Here is a 23,462-nt window from a genome sequence, read left to right on the forward strand (position 1 = left end):
TGTTCAGCTGTGCTGTATCCGGTTCTCTCAGGTTTCTCCTGTTTGATTCAGTCATTCAAAGAGCTCATTATCTGCCTAACATCATCTCACTGAACTCTGAACTGTGGGCTTCCTAGTTACAAGAAAGGCAGGATTTAGTGTTACCATTGCGTCTATTTTTTTGTAAATGTTCTCAGAAAAAAAAATTCAGTGTCAGAGATGAAGTACTGTAATAAGCCAAACTCCTCCAAAAACCTGAACCACAACCTCAGTAGAACACAGAACTTGGGTGCCTTGTGATCAGAGATAAATATTTTTAGACATTTTATGTATGTTTGTTTTCTGTAACTTTGTCAGCCAAGGAGGAGGTTACTTACATTTAAGGTTACTTAAACACTTTTTTTTAAATAAAAAGTAATGTATGATCTTTGTATGTTCATGTAACAAGTGTCATTAAAAATAAAACTGATTTACTCATAATGGCTGGAATCTTGTTGTAGAGCGGTTGCCCGTGAATTGAATGCTCATTTCTCTACCATAAGCCGTCTCCAAAGGCGTTTCAGAGAATTTGGTAGTACATCCAACCGGTCTCACAACCACAGACCACGTGTAACCACACCAGCCCAGGACCTCCACATCAAGCAACTTCACCTCCAAGATCATCTGAGACCAGCCACCTGGACAGCTGCTGCAACAATTGGTTTGCATAACGAAAGAATTTCTGCACAAACTGTCAGAAACTGTCTCAGGGAAGCTCATCTGCTTGCTCGTTGTCCTCATCAGGGTCTCGACCTGACTGCAGTATATCGTTGTAACCAGCTCGAGTGAGCAAATGCTCGTGTTCGAAAGCATCTGGAGAAGTGTTCTCTTCACGGCTGAATCGCGGTTTTCACTGTACAGGGCAGATGGCAGACAGTGTGTATGGCGTCGTGTGGGTGAGTGGTTTGCTGATGTCAACGTTGTGGATCAAGTGGCCCATGGTGGCAGTCAGGTTATGGTATAAGCAGGCGTATGTTATGGACAACGAACATAGGTGCATTTAATTGATGGCATTTTGAATGCACAGAGATACCGTGACGAGATCCTGAGGCCCATTGTTGTGCCATTCATCCACGACCATCACCTCATGTTGCAGCATGATAATTGTCTGAAAAGTCTTAGATGTTTGAGTTCAGCTTATGAAAAATGGGGGCAAACACAAAAGTGTTGTGTTTATAATTTTGGTCAGTGTATATTCAGCTATGACCAACAGGAAGTCGGCTATTTTGGTTTGAAGGTGGATTTTTTTTTCTTTTTTTCTTTTTTTTTTTTTTTTTTTATTCAGACTGTTATTAATTGCGTACTCATGCAACTCACATCTAACTTTGTAAACATTTTTTGGATATCTTGAACTGTGTTGCCATGGCGATTTATTACAGTAAGGGCAAAAAAGGAATCGTTAATAAAGTTAATAAATTGTCCAAACATCAAGTCATTCTGAGGAAGTCATGCTTAGTTTGATGAATTTCTTAAATTAAAAACTATTAGACATTTCAGCTGACAAATGAAGGCTGTAATACTAAGGTCGTTCACTAGATAGGATGAGAAATCTTTTAAGCCTGATCAGCTGATGTACTGTAGAGGACTTTGCGGGTCCAAAAAATCATACCCGAACCCTGCTATTAAGTCATTAAATTAATTTTTTTTTTCTTTCCTCAAGTCATCTTTTTTTCTATTGCGTTTACACTTTTGAACTACAATAACAATACTTTTTTGTTGGTTGCAATAAAGACTTGGAGCAATTATTATTTTTTAGCAAAAAATGCACACAACAAGAAGTGCATTATTACATTTTACTGCATACGTGCCGTATTGATGCCTGGAGAAGTGGGTATTAATTTATGATATTGTTTTCGTTAGAATGTACTGATTCAAATTAGTAATCAAGAATGAATTATTATTTTACCACTCTGTGCGCCTCCCCTGACACACTCTCGCGCATGAACAGGTGTCATTTCTGTCTCTGTCAGCATCCTTTCTGACTGGGGTGTGGGTGCAATCATATTTCAAAGGAAGCCAGCACCACGGCCCTGACTGCATCAGTGTCTTTACTGGGTGTTTTTAGGGAATATTAGCATTTTGGCTTTGATTTTTGCAAGACACTACTGAATGATGCATATCAGAGAGGATTTAGAAGTGGGTATAAGCAAAGCTTGGCTGACTAAGAAGTATACTGTACACTGTACCTGTGTATACCCTGCACTACACCACTGTGCATGTGTGTTCAATAACAGGTGCATCTCTTCTTTAGTAAAAGAAATCAATACAAAACATATGCTTAGAGCTCCACCTAGTTCATCTTATGAAACTTCAAGGAAGAATTCACATGAGTCAACTTGATAGCGTCCGCTTGCAGTACTAATTACCTCTTGATTAACTCCTCCCCCACTCTGCTTCTGGCAGCTGAGGTTATGCGTTTTTTTGTTTTCTTCCCCACCTTATTTCGCACTCATACTTTTCTCATCCTAATTTTACAAGTTACAAAACACGCGCAAAGTGTCGACTAACACTGATCACTGGCGGGTGCGGTGTTCTCAGATCGACTCAGGTATTACACACAATGTTAAACAGACCCGGAACCTGAAGTAATAGATTAGGACCTGACCAGGACCTGGCTGACCATTTAAAATATAGGCCTGAACCCGTACGGGTACCGGGTCGGGTCCCGAGTCCTCAGTCTTGGGTCCTCCATGAAACCTCTAATGTATTGTACTGTCAATAAAGTTTTATATATTATTTAACAAATGTTTATAGATAATTAAAATCGTTAAAAAATAATTATTGTTTCACATTCTTCATATTTTAGAGCAACCCTTTCATTACTGTGACTCATCAGCTAAACTGCCAGAGGGTTAAATGCATGTGCCCACTGTGCACCATTTTCCTGATGCCACCAGGGTGCTTGGGCCCGTCATTGCTGCTTGCACCAATATTTTTGATTGTTTTTATTGTTGGTCACCATGAATGTAATGAGCTGACTTAATAGACACATTTTTCTCAGATAACAACATTTGAATATGAGCCAAAAACATCAACCATGTCATATGCCAACAACCTGGAACTTGTGAGGAAAGCACAGATACTAGCAAAAACACACAACCCTACATTTCTGTCATGTCATGATTATTAGATTTGGTAGAAGTAGGGGTGAGTTCAGAAATATTTAAGTGGGTGGGACTACACTTTGTTTGTTATAATGAATCACAAAAACTGCAGTTTGCTTTTACGATCTGTGCTGTGAGGAGCAGGACGTGCACCGATAGAGAAGCATTTCTATTGGCTGCGAACCATAGACACAAATATTCTCCTACATTTTTAGTCTACATTGCACTACGTTTATGTGCTGGGATCGCTTTCGTAGCATAATCTTTTGAACGAAAAAATAGAGAAATCACTTTAATTTCAAAATAAACCTAACCAGTTGGAGCAGAAACGCCGTCCCCCCTCGAAGTTCACTCCCTGGACTTCGTCCTGTGTGTCTGTCAAAAGTATGGAGGAACTGAGAAACGTGGGAGTGGGAGAAATTAAGCTAGAAAAATAATTACACATGGAGTTGAGAGCTTATTTAGTTAAAAGTACGGGATTGATGAAGAGAATGTAATTTTCATTTATTTATTTAGATTTTTTTGGGGGGGGGGCGGGGATTGGGTATACGCTGGTCCGCACTCCAATACAGTAGGTGGCGATAATGCACCTTAACGTTGGTGCTACCCGCCATTAAACAAAAAGAAAAATAAGAAGCAAAGGGAATCAAGTGTGGAAGCTGGCAGCCTCCCTGATGGCACCTTAATTCTTCGGTTTAGTCACTACAATTCTGTAGGGGATATCATGGGAGCTGCGTTAATAAGTACGGAATGTTTATTTCCGTTTACTTTTTTTTGTAAAGACGAAAACTTGTGAAAATGAACTTTTTGTGGATGTTGCTGAATGTTTTGGCCGTGAATGGTAAGACATACGCTTTTTTCCGTGTCATTTTGTGTGTCCATTTAATCATTTTATAATTGACAGAAATCGATGCATTATTTCTTTATTGATGCTGTTTTATGTAGCTGAGGAGTGAAGATGACATGTTGTTATAGTTTTAGACGCTTTTCCGAAAGTGGAACGGACCAGGCAGCTATGGGGTCACAGTTAGGCTACCACCCTTATTAAACAAAGAAAGCTTTTTAAGGAATCTTAATTAATATTTAAGATAAATGTTAAGGGTCACATTATGTTTGCTGTTTTAACAATGCATGTCAGCGTTTAATTTTGAAGTCTGTTTTCAGTCCCTGGCATATTTTCTTTTAACATGTTTATGTTAGCACTAGAATTTATTAACGTCTACACCTACCCCAACTCTAAATTTAGCCCTTACTAGAAAACAAAAACAGTATTATTGTTGTGTAGTGTGACAAAAATAATGTTAGATTGATGTAAGCATAGCCATAACCTGATTTTGCAACATGGACTGCTTTTACTATCAAAATAGCAGGTTGAGGTGGGGCTTACTGCAGGGTTGCCAGGTTTTCACAACAAAACCCGAATGCTACTCAAATCTAGCCCAATCCCGTGTTGAGGGGTCCCCCAGTAGTACAAATAAATTCAACAGAACAAAGATCCTAATGAAGCCAGTCAGGTATTAAATACTATAATGTATAAATTAGGGTAAGTGTACCAATTAAGCTCACCAAAATCTAAGTTTAGGTGTTTTTCATGGATATTGACATTGGTTATAAGAAAAATAATTTATTAAAATGCAAGATTTATCTCTCATTTGAAACCGTATTAATTAGATGTACATTTTCGAATACAACATTAAAATAGTCTAAAGTCTGACATGGGCATAATTGGTATTTCGGCACCATTTAAGTCCACATGTGTTCCAAATAAGCCCACATCATGTTTGATTCACAAAAATATGAACATTCATTGTTTTTGAAAGATGTAAAACATCAATATATTTAATCAGTGAGAGAGTATTTATTTATTTAAAAAAAAATCAACAATTCAATGATGAGCATTAACTCTGATCTTGGCCTTCTCTCTCTTCAAAGACTTTCTGTCCACTCAAAACTGTTTTGCTAGTACAGACAAGTTTTTGCTGTGCCCTTACGGTAAAGGCAACATGGCTCTGTTTTTTGGACAGGTATTTTGTTTTTTGTTTCTTTACCCTTTTTTTTTTTTAATCATTTTCTCGCTGAAAAAAAAATACACATTAGCAGACATGTATTATACAATGATGCTAAACAGTGTGTAATTTGTAGGCCTCTGTAAAGTTAATGTAAAAAGACAGTAAGGTAAAAGCACAAAAGAACTGTTATTAAACGCTTTCACTCAGAAAATTGATCAAAGTTTGTAATTTGAGGGATTCCTCATTGAAAACATGGAACTTAAATATACTGTGGACTATGAGTCATAGTAATTTTTCATTATGCCCACATTAAGAAATGTTAAGCTTTTTTCATTCAAGGTTAGCTTGTGTTGGCTATAGTGTGCAAGTGTTTTGTGGCACTGTACCATTTAAGCCCATCTTTAAAAATAGTTAATTTATTAAAATAATATGTTCTACATAAGTTATGATGCATTTATTTGTAAATTAATATTAAATGAATTTGACAGTCTATCTTTTAATAAAGTTTGACCTTGAGATGAGCTCTGTGCAAGCTAATAAAACTCATCTTTACATTTAAAGGAAAATTATATAAAATGATAAAGAGCTATTTGTTCATACACAAAAACAATACATTTATCTCTTATCTGACATAATATTGGTGAACTTATCAAAGAAATGGCTGAAGACTGCAGAAATGTATGGATTTCTAGAGGGTCCTGAAACACCAAAGTAAATGGGACATTGTACCAGAAATGTTCATCCACCAATTTTTATTTTCAATTTGTCCCTCTTTTACCTAGGCCTATGTAGCACTGCTTTTGGGGCTGCACTTTGTAAATTAATGATATTTCAATACATAGGGCTGCACGATAATGGTTAAACTGATAATTTTTTTAATCAAAATAATAGTGATTATAATCACGATTATTAATAACGATTATTCTATCAGGGTAAATAACATTTCTTGTGTCATTTAACCAACCTCCACTGACTACATATACAATGACTTTATTTAACCATCTATGATAATAAAAAGTCATGGTTTTGGTTAGTGTTTTGAAATCTGTATTCACATTAGATTTTCTAAGTGACCATTTGTTCACAAACAAGACTCAGATAGCACAGTAAATTTGCTTGTTAATACACACTGATTGCCATGCCGTTTTCAACAGATTAACATTGTGAAAACTGGTAAAAACTTTAGAAACTCCTAATATAACTTAAAATAATTTCAATATATGTACTTTTCCCCCATTGTATTGCCACAGGTAGCAAAACCGGTATATATTATGTTTCAAACGGTTCGATATCATCATTTTGCTTAGTGCCGTATTTCATATGCTGCTGTTCCCAAATTGTTGCGAAACGGGTAAACTTGACAACAGAACAATGCGATGGATCATCAAACAGATGAAATCCATCAATGCGCCCGAAATTAGTAAATAAAGACAACAGTAGAAGTGAAATATGGCATTATTTTGCATACAAAACAGATTATAAAGGTGAGAGAACTGACCTTACTGCACATGTATGCACGTGTTGCTATAAATCATGTGTTTTCACAGGAGGCAACACATCAAATCTTTCCAAGCATTTGTCACTTGCTCACCCTGATCTTTTTCTGCAAATTTAGAGATTGACACACAAGTGCATTATTCATAGGTTTAATGAACTTTTATTCACAACTGATCAGAGGCGGAACGAGAAGTATTTTTGCTTTACTCAGGTAAATTAAAAAAGTATCTGTAGTTTATCAGATTGTTTTTGTTTTTTTGGAAAAAATTTACTTCACTACATTCCAAAGCATAATGTAATGCTTTTTACTGCACTACATTTCATAAACTTTAATCCTTAATTACATTAGAAATATATTATTTTCTTTTACTAATTCAAATATTTATTTGAGTAAAAGAAAATACTACATTGTTAATGTTCTTAAGTATTAAGTGATATTTAATATGAAACTTAGTGCAGTAAAAAGTACAAGAACCATTTTAGTTTTGGTCACATAGTATTTGCACTTGCATTATAAACAATCAAATATTGATTTTGAACGAAGCAAGAGTTTTGATATATTAATTTTAGTATCAATATTATAAAGGGAGTGTTTCTGCCACACTGCCGATGAAGCAGCCGAGAGAGATTTATATTTAATGCTTTTTCTTTGGCTATGTGAGCCTGAAATCTGAAAACAATCAGAAAGAGAGAGAATTTGAATGCTGAACAGTATTACAGCACTTACTAATCTAGGTCAATAATATTTATAAATGATAAATGAACTAAAACACGTTTAATATGTTACCATTACTTATTAAATTGTTTTAAATTCAGTTTTTTTTTTTTAATCTTTTTGAGGCTGGTTACTTGTCACCTATGGTATCGATTTATTATAAATACTGAGGTATTGGAATCTGGTATCATACCGAAACCAATATTATGGTATCCCTAATCCACTACTATGTTTTTGTAAAAATCTCCAATGTAAAGGTCGTTTTTGTACAACAGTAGGAGTGCCTGAATGAAAAGTTGCTTATATTTCTTATAGGAATTACAAAACCATGTTAGATACAATCAGGGACATGCAACAATAAAATGTTATTTGTATCAAAGAAATTCAGTAGGAAACCATTCAATCATATTTAATTTTATTCAGTATTTGTCTGTGACAGGGCCTGGCATTTTAGGGGTGAAATGCATATAAAAATGTGTTTTATTCAATCATAAAAATATGCTGAGATGGCACAATATGTGTTTCTCATAGTTTAACATGTCCTCCATATGACTCAACATTCAGATTTAACACTAGAACCGCCAGGGGTCGCTGTATACCTAAAACCCACGCACATGAGTAGTGTTTTGATAAGACTAAAAACATTTCACTGTATTTTGCCACTGTCTTCATAAAGAAGTGTCTACAGTCATAAAAATGATTGTCTAGTCATCAACTATAGTTTTGTCCTGTTGTTTTATGTTCAAGGTTTTTTTTTTTTTTTTATGCAAGCTACAGTCAGTTTTCATAAGTCAATATAAGCTAAACAAGCCTGCACTGACAAAGAGAATTAAAAGGAAGTAACTACATACACTGACCAAAATTATAAATGCAACACTTTTGTTTTTGCCCCCATGTTTCATGAGCTGAACTCAAAGATCTAAGACTTTTTCCAAGTACACAAAAGGGCTATTTCTCTCAAATATTGTTCACAAATCTATCTAAATCTGTGTTCGTGAGCACTTCTCCTTTGCCGAGATAATCCATCCACCTCACAGGTGTGGCATATCAAGATGCTGATTAGACAGCATGATTATTGCACAGGTGTGCCTTAGGCTGGCCACAATAAAAAGCCACAAAAACAAAAAAGAACAACTATAAATAACAAAACAGGAGATTGGATTAAGCTGTCGTATCGTTATGTTTTACACATTAACCATCTTTAATTTTTTATTTTTTTTTTTCCAAAAAAAGTAGAAGTGAATTTGACTCTTCCATAAAAAACAAAACAAAACAAAAAACAAACAAACAAAAAAAAAACATCCCATCATATTTATCAAACTGGTGGTTTGTTCTATTTTCCATATTATACATAATATTTATGAGATTTCAGACTTGAGTTCTTTATCCGTTTCAAGGTTATATATAATGTAAAGGAGGGGTGGCCCATCAACTCTTCTGGGCAATAAATTATAATAAGCCTTTGTCATCATTTTAATCAGAGAATTACGGTGGCCGAGGAAAAAAAAAAAAAACCCTGCAAATTAAGAAAACATCTTAATTAGTTTGACAGCACATGTGCTGCAAATACTCACAACCAAATACAGAAATGTGCTGCAAATAGGCATAAACACAGACCACATTGGAAATGTTTAAGGGAACTGCAACTAGTGACGAACATGGCTGGGACATGCTTATCAATGTCTACTCTGAAAGATGAGATTTTTGTTTTTTAACATCCTGATCATATGATTACTTGGCTTTTTTGGATATTATTAGCCTAAATAAGCTGACAAAATACAGAATTACTGTAACTGTGAAAAATTATGTAAGCTGGCCAACTTACTTTTATAACTTCCCTTACAAAAAATAACCATAGCATTGTTGGGGTCCCTTTGAAACATTTCCCTTACGAAAATTAACCATTAGTTTATTATAGTAAAAATGTAGTGTAATAACCTTTATTTATTTATTTGGTGTATTTACTACTTGTATAACCACAGTTGTACTACAAATATCATTGTTGAACTATAGTAAGTCAGTATGGCAAAACCATGGTTAATTTGTGGTTATCATGGTTTAACTATATTAACCATGTTTTTTTTTTTTTGTTTTTTTTTTTTTTGGTTAATTTTCGTAAGGGTTCCATTGTGATCTGTGTGTATTTGCAGCATGTTTCTGTGTTTGGTTGTGTTGCAAGTATTTGCAGCACATGTGCTGTCAAACTGATGAAGATGTTTTCCTAATTTGCTGTTTTTTTTTTTTTTTTTTTTTTTTTTTAATAAAATAAGTGCACTGTATAAGTGTTTAGTATTTAATCTTGTTTCCAGGGGGAAAAAAAACAACCAAATGAAGTGCAGCTTGTTTAAAATAGGTAAATTACTCTTGATTTAAGAATATTTTACTTACCCCACTGGCAGATAATTTTACTTGTTTCCAGGGGGAAAAACTACATTAAGTGCATTTTGCTTTTGTCCTTTTGCTTATGTAGTAAATACATTTTAATTTAAGATTGTAGGTATTTTGACCAAAAACAAGGCAGTGTACCCTGAGGGGTTAAGCAGTGCCTAGTTTCCTTCAAACATGATGCTTGAAATTAAGAGGTTAAAAGATTTTATTTTATTTTTTATTTTTTTGCTATTATGGTGTATGGAGTGTAGGTTGATGTGAAAAGAAAGTAATTTAAAGCAGTTAAACATAAGGCAGCAAAAAAATATAAAAAAATGAAGTGGTATGAATACTTTCGCAAGGCACGGTATGTGTGTATATATATATATATATATATATATACACAGTGGGTATGAAAAGTATTCAGACCCCCTTACATTTTTCACTCTTTGTTATATTGCAGCCATTTGCTAAAATCATTTAAGTTCATTTTTTTTTTTTCTCATTAATGTACACACAGCACCCCATATTGACAGAAAAACACAGAATTGTTGACATTTTTGCAGATTTATTAAAGAAGAAAAACTGAAATATCACATGGTCCTAAGTATTCATACCCTTTGCTGTGACACTCATATATTTAACTCAGGTGCAGTCCATTTCTTCTGATCATCCTTGAGATGGTTCTACACCTTCATTTGAGTCCAGCTGTGTTTGATTATACTGATTGGACTTGATTAGGAAAGCCACACACCTGTCTATATGAGACCTTACAGCTCACAGTGCATGTCAGAGCAAATGAGAATCATGAGGTCAAAGGAACCGCCTGAAGAGCTCAGAGACAGAATTGTGGCAAGGCACAGATCTGGCCATGGTTACAAAAAAATTTCTGCTGCACTTAAGGTTCCTAAGAGCACAGTGGCCTCCATAATCCTTAAATGGAAGACGTTTGGGACGACCAGAACCCTTCCTAGAGCTGGCCGTCCGGCCAAACTGAGCTATCGGGGGAGAAGAGCCTTGGTGAGAGAGGTAAAGAAGAACCCAAAGATCACTGTGGCTGAGCTCCAGAGATGCAGTCGGGAGATGGGAGAAAGTTGTAGAAAGTCAACCATCACTGCAGCCCTCCACCAGTCGGGGCTTTATGGCAGAGTGGCCCGACGGAAGCCTCTCCTCAGTGCAAGACACATGAAAGCCTGCATGGAGTTTGCTAAAAAAACACCTGAAGGACTCCAAGATGGTGAGAAATAAGATTCTCTGGTCTGATGAGACCAAGATAGAACTTTTTGGCCTTAATTCTAAGTGGTATGTGTGGAGAAAACCAGGCACTGCTCATCACCTGTCCAATACAGTCCCAACAGTGAAGCATGGTGGTGGCAGCATCATACTGTGGGGGTGTTTTTCAGCTGCAGGGACAGGACGACTGGTTGCCATCGAGGGAAAGATGAATGCGGCCAAGTACAGGGATATCCTGGACGAAAACCTTCTCCAGAGTGCTCAGGACCTAAGACTGGGCCGAAGGTTTACCTTCCAACAAGACAATGACCCTAAGCACACAGCTAAAATAACGAAGGAGTGGCTTCACAACAACTCTGTGACTGTTCTTGAATGGCCCAGCCAGAGCCCTGACTTAAACCCAATTGAGCATCTCTGGAGAGACCTAAAAATGGCTGTCCACCAATGTTTACCATCCAACCTGACAGAACTGGAGAGGATCTGCGAGGAGGAATGGCAGAGGATCCCCAAATCCACGTGTGAAAAACTTGTTGCATCTTTAAGTGATGTAATTTTTTGGGTAATATTCATAATGGGTAAAATTCATTGAGTCCATGAAAATCCTTGAGTGTATGAATCCACAAATATGTTATAGAGAAAAGTGTCAAGGTTCTGTCACTTCTGTCTGGCTTATTCTTGGTCTTGTGACAGCCCTGACACTCATGTATTGGGTTGTATGATGCACAAGATCATCTATTACATGTATGTTGTGTAATTTTGTTTGACTGTAATTAACTGTTTGTTTCTTCTTCAGGTTTTCTGGGTATTGGTGGAGATGGATTATCAGCATTTGTGATGGAGGAAGATTCAGTCACTCTACACTCTGATATTAAAACAAACCAACAGAAATTTATTAAATGGATTATGAATGACATTCGCATTGCTGTAATCACTGGAGATCTTAGTTATATCTGTACAGATGTTCAGTGTAATGAAGGTACTGAGAGTTTCAGAAACAGACTGAAGCTGGATCATAAAACTGGATCTCTGACCATCACAAACATCACAATCACAGACTCTGGATTTTATCAACTAGAGATCATCAGTGACACCAGTGAAATTACATTTGGTGTTGAAGTCCATAGTGAGTTATTAGGTTTTAAAGCAAGTCTTGTACATTTAAAACTCATGTTTACATGAGTTGCTTTTAGAATATTTCTTTCATGTTCCCGTTTTACATGTTATAGTACAGTACATAGATCAGTTAGTGGCAAATTTTTTATGTCCCCACGTGACGCCATCCAATGTCTCCTCCAGAATTACAGTTTTGGGTGTTTAATTTTTAATTTTACGATAGCTTCAAGTGCAGTTAATTATTTGTCATGCTATACCTGCAAACAGACAACAGCGTTGTTGAAGTCATGCTCTTTTGTATGTCGTCAAATCTTTGGCCACTGCCGTGTCTGTATGCTGTTGCAAAATGCAGCAAAAAGTCCTACATGACAGTAATAGTGTGATTAAGGTCTGCACATGTCTATACTGCACTTTGATAATGCAACTAAAATAGGAATATTCCACATGTCTTAATTCAACTTGTGTTTATTTACAGTATGACTTTAGCTGGATTAAGGTCATAAAAAATCTCTGTTTACATGGTAGATTTCTATTGTCTTAATCGTGTTAAAATCAGAATATGGTTGTCTATGTAAACATTGTCTATGTAAAAGTTTTTCATCAAAGCATCTCTGATCAACTTTTTGTTTGTGTTTCAGATTTTTCTGCTGCAAAACGAGATGAAATAAAGCGAAAGTCAGTGAAAGAGGGAGAATCTGTCACTTTGGACACTTATTTAATAAAAACCCCACATCATTCATTGTCATGGTATTTTAATGACACTTGTATAGCTGAAATCAGTGGAAATCAGAGCAAGATCTGTACAGATGTTCAATGTGAAGATGGTAATGAGAGATTCAGAAACAGACTGAAGGTGGATCATTCTTCTGGATCTCTGACCATCACAAACAGCAGAATCACAGACTCTGGAGATTATCAACTAAATATCACCAGCAGGAGGATCAGCATCATTAGACGCTTCAGTGTTTCTGTCATTGGTGAGTATCATTTAGTCATTCAATGTATTTTCCCAGTTTTAGAATAGAGTTTGAAATTTGTTTTCATTGTAGCCTGTTTATCACTATCACCTTCACATATGGTACACATCAAGTGAGACAACAAGCATGTGCTGTTAACAAGTCTAATGTTGTTAACTATAAAAAAGCGCATAATATTAGTAATTTTTCCAGTGAACTCTGCTGTTTACAGTGATGTGATGCTGTTTTAACTGTTGTTCCTCAAAAACCCACCAGATTTGTCAGTTATCTCAATAGCGTACAACTGATGACCAAAATAGAGTGGCTTAAATATCAGTATTATAAAAATATTGATAAATATTGGATTGATTATCAGTCGCTCACTAGTAAAAATGACTGTCTGTCTTCAGCTGATCTAACAGGAATATATGCTGCTGTTTTACTGTTCTGCTGCTGGTGATCGCATCTGCTGGTTTAATTTACTCTTGCAAGTGCCATTCAAGAAGGAAACGTGAGTGTTAAATACAGCTGATTTAACAAGATGGAAATGTGACTTTTTTTTTTTTTTTTTTTTTTTTAAAAAAATGTGAGAATATTTTGTATTTTGCCCTAGCCAAGCTAATGTGTTTAATTGAGTTTTGTTGTTCAAACAGACATCAGGACCCAGCGCAATGATCAGGTGAGATACTATCAAATTAAAAAATAATAATAATTGAAAGTCGGTCTGCCTGTGATTAGTTAGTTAGTTAATCAATCACAAATCACAATCACAAATAAAGCAATTAATTAATTAATTAAAAAAAAAAAAAAAACATGTTTAGATCTTTAAGATGGCAACAACAAATGAAATACTCCCATAGTTTGAATCTAAAAAATAACAGCACTGCTGTTATAGAATGATAAATAGTCTTATGAATGTCTTTGATATGTTTAATTTAAATAAATTATATATTATTATCGTTGTATTATTATTCTAATTACATTTATTTACTATAGGCTGTTACAACCCTGACATAAATATTTCTTACAAATGAACTCCCATATGAACTAAATATGACCCTGGACCACAAAATCAGTCTCGAGTAGCACACGTATATTTGTAGCAATAGGCAAAAATACATTGTATGGGTCAAAATTATCGTATTATTATTTTTCTTTTATGCCAAAAATCTTTAGAATATGAAGTAATATGCATGTTCCAAGAAATATCATGTAAAATTGGACACTGTAAAATATAAAAAACCTATTTTTTTATTAGTAATATGCATTGCTAAGAACTTCATTTGGACAACTTAAAGGCAATTTTCTTAATATTTTATTTTATTTATTTATTTATTTATTTTTTTTGCACCCTCAGATTCCAGATTTTCAAATAGTTGTATCTCGACCAAATATTGTCATATCCTAACAAACCATACATCAATGGAAAACTTATTTAGTCAGATTTCAGATGATGTGTAAATTTCAATTTAACAAAAAAAAAAAAAAAAAAAAAAAAAAAAGGACAATTACGACTGGTTTTGTGGTCCAAGGTCACAAATGACAAATAAGATGAAAAAAAAAAAAAAAAGTGCAGCTTTATTTGTTGACCATGTAAGAGCACATTCTTATTATTCAGAATCAGAATGAGCTTTATTGCCAAGTATGCTTACATATACAATATATTTGTCCTGGTGATGGCCTGAGGTGTGAAACTGGTCTTGGTCCAAAGTAATTTTACACTTTTCCAGTTTATTGTAGCCACTCTGTTTTAGGCCTAATTCAACAAGACTCTGTCCCCACTCCTGTGGGCATATTCTTTTGGCCTGACAAGGCTGTCTGAGTTTTGCTGTGAGCCATGGATTTGTCATTGTTGTAAGTTAAATAAGTCCTGAATACTCACAGAAACTGATCTGATGTTACAGAATTAGTGAGCTCTTGCAGATCGGTGGTAGCAGCTTCAAAAACACTCCAACCAGTGCAGTCTACTGTTAATTTCATTTATCTGGATGTCAAAAAATGTTCTACAGTTAAATGACTCCAAGTCAGAAGTACTTATAATTACCCCATGTGGCCCCTGTAATGCTAGTATTAATCATCTCTCCTCTAGTCTGGGTGCCTTATCTAGTAATGTTCGAAAAGAGGCTCGCAACTTGTGTAATTTTTGACTCAAATCTGTCCTTTGATGTCCAGGTGACTAAAGTTGTGCAGTCTTGTTTTGCACAACTGAGGCAACTAACCATTTAACTAACCTGATAATTATAATGCTCTTTATTCTGGCATTAGCAATAGAAGTCTCCAAAGATTACAGCTGCGAGGCTTTTAACACATACTAAGAAAAGTGACCATATTACACCGATTATTTCTGCTCTTCACTGGTTGTGAGTTTTAGAATTGATTTTAAGATTTTGTTGCTTGTTTTTTTTAATGCATTGAAGGGGCAGGTTCCTGCCTATATTTGTAATTTATTAATTCTTTATGAGCCTGATCGCTGCCTGAGATCCTCTGTTTGTCATGTGTCGTGTGAGGAAGGGTGGACAACAAGGCGAAGGAGGAAGGGGATTATATACCACAGGTAAAGTCTTGAAAAATATACCAAACAGGTAAATCAAATAAAGAAAAAAAAAAAGGCAAAGACAGGTAAGTTAACCGGACGACAAACACTGAACCAAATGCAACTTATAAAGACAGGTGATTACGATGAACATAATTAAGGCACAGGTGATACAGGGTTAACTAATGACGATTAAACAAGGACAAGAAACAGGAGCAACCAAATATGGGCACAAGAGGGAGAAACCAACATTGTATAGCTTTTTGTTCATTTTTGTATCTTGTTGCTGTACTGATCTTTTTATTGTAAAGCAACTTTGTTTTCAAAGGTGCTATATAAATAAATGTTTACTTACTTATCTTTGAATCTGTATTTTCCTACAGGTGAATGATGTTGAAGACTTCTCCCCTGATCAGACTGACTCTATTTTGATGACTCCTGCCAGTCAGACATCCCAGACTGAGACTGATGCTGTTAATGAGGCACCAACGTAACATTATTCATTATTATGATACTTTCAAAAAAAAGGCAGTGAAGAGAAGATTGGAAATGAGAGAAGAGCATCAGCTGAAAATGACAACACACACACACATATATATTTATTCTGTATACTTTCCTCACACAAAAGAGAGACAAAGATTGTGACACCGTTGTGTCCTTGATTAAGACTCTAAAAACTAATAACTGCACTGAAAAACACTCAAGCAACAGCAAAATACTGAATATGTATTTTTGTAATATATTATGTATTATGCTCCATAACTGCTAGTTATGCACAAGCACATTTCATAAAATAATATATGCATTTTCTATTATAATCTTCAGATTTTTGCTACTTATTCTGAAAGTCTTTATTATTGAAATTGTACTTTTGTTGTTAATTGTGATTCTTTATGTATGTATGCACGTATGTACCAGGAGCACCTTCCATTGACACCCTTTGCATTGACATAGAGAGTAAGTCACAGAAGGTCATTACTAAAAGGGGGGGCTGTTTACAGAGTGCTGTATGAAAGCATATTAAATGCAAAGTTGACTGGAAGGAAGAAACTGGGTAGGAAAAGGTGCACATGCAACAGGGATGACCGCAAGTTTGAGAATACTGTCAAGCAAACCCGATTCAAACACTTGGGAGAGCTTCACAAGGAGTGGACTGAAGCCGGAGTAGCGCATCAAGAGTCATCACGCTCAGACGTCTTCAGGAAAAGGACTACCAAGCCACTTCTAAAACAGAAACGTCAAAAGCATCTTACCTGGGCTAAGGAGAAAATGAGCTTGACTTTTTCTCAGTGATCCAAAGCGTCTTTTCAGATAAAAGTAAATTTTGCATTTCGTGTTGAAATCATGATCCCAGAGTCTGGAGGAAGACTGGAGAGGGACAGAATACAAGCTGCTTGAAGTCCAGTGTGAAGTTTCTAAATTCAGTGATGATTTGGGGTGCTGTGACGTCTGCTGGTGTTGGTCTATTGTGTTGTATCAAGTCCAAAGTCAATGCTGCAGTCTACCAGCAGATTTTGGAGCACTTTATGCTTCCATCTGCTGACAAGCTTTATGGAGATGCTGATTTCCTTTTCCAGCAGGACTTTAGCACCTGCCCACAGTGCAAAAAACACTTCCAAGTGGTTTTCTGACCATGACATTACTGTGCTTGATTGACCAGCCAACATGCCTGACCTGAACCCCATTGAGAATCTATGGGATATTTTCAAGAATAAGATGAGAAACAGTTGATCCAACAATATACAGATGAGCTGAAGGTTCAATAGTGCCTCAGCAGTGCCACAGGCTGATCGCTTCCATGCCACTCCTTACTCATGCTGTCATTTGTGCTAGGAGCAAGTCATTTGTGCTGCAGACAAGTGCATAAATGAACATACTTTAAAGAACTTGAACTTTTCTGTTTTGCAAATCTGTTTTTTGATTGTTCTTAGGAAATATTCTAATATTTGAGATACTGGGTTTTGATTGATTTTCATGAGCTGTAAGCTCTAATCAATCAAAATAAAATAAAAAAAAAAAAAAACTTTTGAACTTTTTGTTTTACTTTACATGTAATGAATCTAGAATATATGAAAGTTTCAGTTTTTGAAATAGGTTACAAACAAAAAATGAACTTTTTCATGATATTCTAATTTTTTGAGATGCACCTGTATATGCACACAGCCGACTTACCTCTGTCATTTGACAGTTTTTCGGCATCCCCCCTCCACCCCAACTCCTCACTCTTAATCTATCCTCATCCCATACTTGAGATGGGGGAGTTTTCTGGGTTCGGGCCATATTCCTGGCTCGGAGCCCTCCCCCAAGACAGCACGCCAAAATATGCTTACTGTTTACTCAACCAGATTAGATGTAAGGGTGAACTCGTGAATTAGAATAAAAGATAATTGTCTGTTGTGCTTGCATGCATTCACTGTTTAAAACTAAAACAAATGCTTGAAAGATGGATTTGTTATCCTTAATTGAAAAGCACAAGAACAATAAAACAGTAGGCCACAAACTAACTTATATAATGTTAATTAACATAAACAGATAAGACGGGGCATGCCATAGGCTACACCAGAACAGTAAACAAACACTGAGGAATCAAATAAATATTGAACATTTAAAGAAAGTCTTCATAGCAGGTAACATGAGATAAACAGCAAAGACAAAACCAACATGTTCACCTTCTCTGCTTTAAGAAGCGGGCTTTTATTTTACGTTAACATTTCGTTATAACTATGGAATACAAACAATAATCTAACAAACCGTGATTTTCATGGGGAAAGTCCAGGGTTCTTATAGTGAGCCTGATTGGCTACCGGAGGCAACGTAATGGGTGCGATGGGTGATGGGAATAGTAGTCCGGGGTGCAAAGCAACAGTCTGAATGTAATGATGGGGTGAGAGCGACCTCTGGTGGTGAGCGGACCGCAGAGCACCGACCAGATTCGTGACACAAATTATTTTAAGATGACTTAACAAATAGTTGTTTACAGTGCTGTGTGATTGGTAAAATGGTCTCAATTTCACAGTAGTCACTTGTATTATGAGGAAGATTGAAAACTTTTGTAGAATTGTGTTCTGCTGCTAAGGGGTGTGTCTCCCTCAGGGTCTGGTCAGAATGTTTTCCTATTTTCCGGTCAGGTGTGACCCTGGGTTTCGAGAACCTAACAAACCAAAAGGTATTTTATGTTTTTACAACTGATTTGAAGATTTCTTTGTTTCAAGCAAAGTGGCATTATAGTCATGTGGGATTCTGTAAGCAGAAAAACACCCACACTGTGTGTTAGAGGCTCTGGAGCTTCCCCAGGGGAGCTTACATTTTTTGTCGAGGTTTATAGGTATTGTTGTTGACACTCTATGTTATGACAAAAATGCTACAAGGACAAAGAGTCAAAGTAGATTGTGTTTGACTAACACCACAGTATTCATTCATCTCTGCTCTTGAAATGGCTGCAATCAATCAGGCAGCTTAGATTAAACAAACTGAATTGTTTTGAAAATGGGAATATTTGTAGTTTAGAGTTAAAACTGAAACTTTATTAGGCTTTTCCACATATCCATTAAACAAGTTCTCTTTTGAGGAAAGTGGGCAACTAAAATTTCAAGTTACATTCGTTTGCACATTGGTTCAAGATCACACCCACAACAGGGGAAACCTGTGGATATTCAAATAAGTGCCACCCAGTGCAGCCAAATAACTGAGGAAACAATTTTTTTTTTATATTATTGCAATACCTGAGGGTACAGTTTTAGGACTGCATTTCTAAGACCTTAAGTGCACCACCTAGCCAATTATATTCCAACATAGGAGACCTGAAAATAATGCTGCAAAAACAGAATTTAAAAGTAAGTGCTCTAAAACAGTATAAACTGGTAGTCAAAAAAAAAAAAAAAAAAGTCCTAGAAAAGCAGTCCCAAGACTGCAAATATATCCATGCTATACTGTATATTTTCACATCAGAGTATTGAAGAAATTAACAAATGCATCACTAAATAAAGCATGTTTGGATGTTACAAATTATTGAGAACAAAATAATCATGCACTACTCTATACCAAATCATTTTAGAGGCTTTAATTAGTATATAAGCATTATACTTATACAGTTGATATTTTTACATTTTAGTATTTCAGTTTCTGTGGTATTTCTTGCTTAAATGCTATTGTTAAATCCCCTGTGCCTGAAAATGTATATATTTATATTTAATTTATATTTAATCTCTGTTTTATTATATTTGTAATATATCTTGTAATACCTGTTAATTCTATTATTCTATCTAAAGTAAAGTAAATTTTAATTTCCCGAAGGAAAGATCACGAAAAGCTGCTTCAGAGTCGCTTTGTCACTGTCATGACACTCATTATGTGCCTTGTTTTTGGCTGTGCACAAGAATAAAGATTTAGGTCCCTATCATACACCCAGCACAATGCGATGCCATGTTTCAGCCCGACGCAGTTATCATTTTCACGTCCAGCGCCACATTGTTTAATTAGCAAATGCACTTGCGCCCATCTGTTCACCCCTGGGCACTCTGGTCTGAAAGCGAGGTGTGTTCAAGCGCACTGTTGGCAACTGAAAGTGATTGCGCCATTGACCAACTAGTCCACAGTCAATGGCGCAGTATTTTTAGAAAATGTATTTAAAGGACGCGGTAGGCGGGTGCCAAGGTGTGCGCGTACCAGCACACAAATTTGCCAAATATTAAAAATTAAAGGATTACAATGTGACAAGCAGATTTGTTTCCTATCTGTTTCCTATTTGCTCTTGCAAAGTCCACCATCTAAATAGCAAATCTGCCCTGGTACAAGCGCAACTGGCTTTTAAAGGGAACAGAGATGAGACTCTGATTGGTTTATAGCACGTTACTCCCAAAACACACCCATAACTTATTAAGAGAATAGGTACAACCCTTCAGGCCGTTTCCGTCATTAAACTAGCAAAAGTGGATTTGGAAACACCCTAAGTGAACATGCACCATGCACTTCAGACCATGCGATTAAATCATCAAAATAAGGCCCTTAATCTCTGTGCAGTGTAACGGTGAGTAGAAATGGTTCAATATATACAATAAAGACAAGAACAGAAGTTTAAAACTCATCATGCAAATTTTACCTTTGCTGTACATTCTGAAAGATGAATACTAAGACAAGTCAAATAAAATGTAATAATATTTAATATTAATTACTTAATATTTAATATTAACCAAAACAGCACACCTAAGGCTGAAATGATAAATTATCTACAAAACAAAGTTTGAATGTAGTCTGTGTTAAATGGTTTGGGCTGAAATTACTGTAGAGGTTTAAGGGTATTTCCTGGGATTTGATAATATGGGGATCATTCTTGGGATGCAGTCGTATGCCCCTCTTAATAAATTAAAATAATGATTTCATTTTAATAATTATTTCATAATAATTATCAACAAAATGTGCACAGTGCCTATAATTTGGCAATAATGTAAGCATTTATTTATATTTCTAAAAAAAAAAATCCAAATTTTGATACCGTCAAACCTCCTCCCTATTTTACCTCGGTATACGGTATTACCGTGAATAATTAAAAAAAAAAAATATGACGTAAGGCTCAGACAGCGTCACCAAACTGTTGGCTTGTGCCTAAACCGTTCAGAAACTGAATACCAAACACTAATACTGAAACACTAACAAAATAACATGCAAAACAATATTAACAACTTTTATTAGCAACAAATAGCAGTTTATAAAAAAAGTGCAAATACAACAGTTAAGCAGAATTAAATTAACCTAAACATCCAGAACAGTTTTCGCGCAGAGACGCGCACACATAAATCAATTAAATTAAATCACACCGCCTGAACAACTTTTAATAACAAAGAAGAGCAGCTTATAAAAAGTGCAAATAGACCCACAACAGTCAACCAGAGTTGAATTAACATAAACATCATCCATATTCTAAAAAGTATTGCAAAGCAATAGTCCTAAATAGGGATGCTCATTTTAACCGGTTAACCGTTAACCTGGTGTCGACGCGAAATATTTACAATACACTATAAACATAGGCTAGTCTATTTTAGTTCCCCTCACTCCACAAAAATTCCTTTCAATTTAACAGTATTTAGAAAAGAACAAGAATGAAAAATATAAGAAGCTCGGCGACAAGCCAAAACGAAATCATTTAGGGTAAAGCGAAACTGAAACTAACATCGGGTCTCTCATAGACACAAATCCAAATGTCTCCATATTCAAGATGTATTTGAATGCTAAAATATTATTTATTATGTTGACCTGGTTTTGTACTTCTCCCATTACAATATCCACATAAAAATGTTTGGCATAATATCACGGCAGTACGTTGATAACGATTAAACAGTGTGATTTTTTTTTTCCCCCATATGTTTGGCTGATTGTGTGAGCGTGCGGCGCCGGCGCAATCACTTGATTTTTTCCTTTAACAGGGGAAACGACTCTTTACAGATAATCGAAACTGTAAACAGTTTGCTGTTTGTAAAATAAAGAAAAATAGGATGCCGCTTTCAGCCGTCTTCCTTTCGCGCAGCACAAAAATGAACCAAACTCTGCATACTAGCTACTTGTTGCACTTTTTTATTAAGTAAAAATATTTATCTTGAAGGCCTATTCATTCATTATATATATAGCCTAGCTTTATGATGTTTTTCTCCTTTCGCAGAAGCGCTGCAGGTGATGCGATGTGTCCATGTGAATCCTCGTGTTCTGTTGTTTGCTGCTTTTTGCGCATGTAAAATTAATCCCAGAAAACAAATGTTGGTATTTTAACAGGTCACAGACACTTATCCTTTCTAAAATAATTAAATTCTAATTTAAAATAATCTTGTCGGTTAACGGTTAATAATCCGTTAACAAGCGTCGGCTGTCGGTTAGGAAAAATAACCGAAATGATCCCTAGTCGAAACCCGAAGTACTGCCAAACTGCAGAAGTTGTGTTCTTTTTCGAGACCAGTTCACTTGGTGCGCGACTCGCCATCTTTCCCCACCTCTCTCTTTCTCCTCCACGCTGTCACGTGATGACAACCACGCATACGCATTTTTAGGCATTAAATAAATTATATTTAATACTTAATCCTTGTCTCCTATATAAGTGCATTGTTTTTTTGTTTTTTTTTATGACGGTATAACGGTATTGAAACTGATACCGTTGCTATTTTTAGATCCCGCGGTATACCATATTACCGTATTACCGCCCAAGCCTAATATATATATATATATATATATATATATATATATAATGTAAAAATAAGGATGGAAAATGTTTATTTTTCAACATTATATTTAATCCATAAGTATACACAATGTACTTATTTTATTGCTGCCATACATGAGGAGCAGTGCCCATTCTGAGCAAACAAAAAAAACAACAAAAAAAAAAAAACAACCCCGTCACAAATATGTATATTTCTCATTGTTACAGGGTTGTAAACTTGTGATAGGGTTGAGTTAATAGCTTAATTTATTAATAATCTTAATTAAAAAAAAAAAACAGTAAATATATGCTTACCCAAATCACAACTCATATTTTTATAGAAATAGTATATTTGATGTAATATGTCCACTTAAACTGCTCCCACATTTGCAGCAGAAAGGCAATGTTGGCCATGCAGATATGTTCACCCAGAAAGAAGGAGACAATTTCAGAGATAAACAAAAACTGAAAATTCAAATTGAAGGCAATGTCCTTCAAATGTGCTAGTCTTCAACCCCGTCACACCTTATCACATTAATATTTTTTGGGAAAAAAATAGGGAAGACTTTTTGCAGAGGTGTTATGAAACGAGGATCATGCCATTTTGGCTATATGGGGGTGCTCAAGGTTTGATTTCACATACAACTACCAGTTTTCTCACAATAAGTTAATATTACAACCTATTATGATAATGCTGAAAATAAAAAGGTAACAAGAATGAAGCTTTAATAAAT

The 23,462-nt window shown here is 35.5% G+C and overlaps 1 protein-coding gene across 3 annotated transcripts in view; it reads left to right on the forward strand.

The window, feature by feature from the left end:
- Positions 1 to 17,515, forward strand: part of LOC127159117 (contactin-3-like) — a 34,464-nt gene extending 16,949 nt beyond the window's left edge. The window contains exons 4-8 of one of the 3 annotated variants that reach the window (XR_007826360.1): positions 11,737 to 12,066; positions 12,695 to 13,033; positions 13,423 to 13,523; positions 13,666 to 13,691; positions 15,929 to 17,515. Coding sequence is in view for 1 of the 3 variants with exons in the window: in XM_051102025.1 (XP_050957982.1) it covers positions 11,737 to 12,066; positions 12,695 to 13,033; positions 15,929 to 15,936 (677 nt within the window). In the remaining 2 variants the exon portion in view is untranslated. The remainder of the gene's footprint in view (positions 1 to 11,736; positions 12,067 to 12,694; positions 13,034 to 13,422; positions 13,524 to 13,665; positions 13,692 to 15,928) is intronic. The other 2 variants (XR_007826361.1, XM_051102025.1) reach the window with 2 other exon arrangements.
- The last annotated feature ends 5,947 nt before the right edge of the window (positions 17,516 to 23,462 follow it).

This window comes from Labeo rohita, unplaced genomic scaffold, assembly GCF_022985175.1.
Source record: "Labeo rohita strain BAU-BD-2019 unplaced genomic scaffold, IGBB_LRoh.1.0 scaffold_192, whole genome shotgun sequence".
NCBI classification, from domain to species: domain Eukaryota; kingdom Metazoa; phylum Chordata; class Actinopteri; order Cypriniformes; family Cyprinidae; genus Labeo; species Labeo rohita.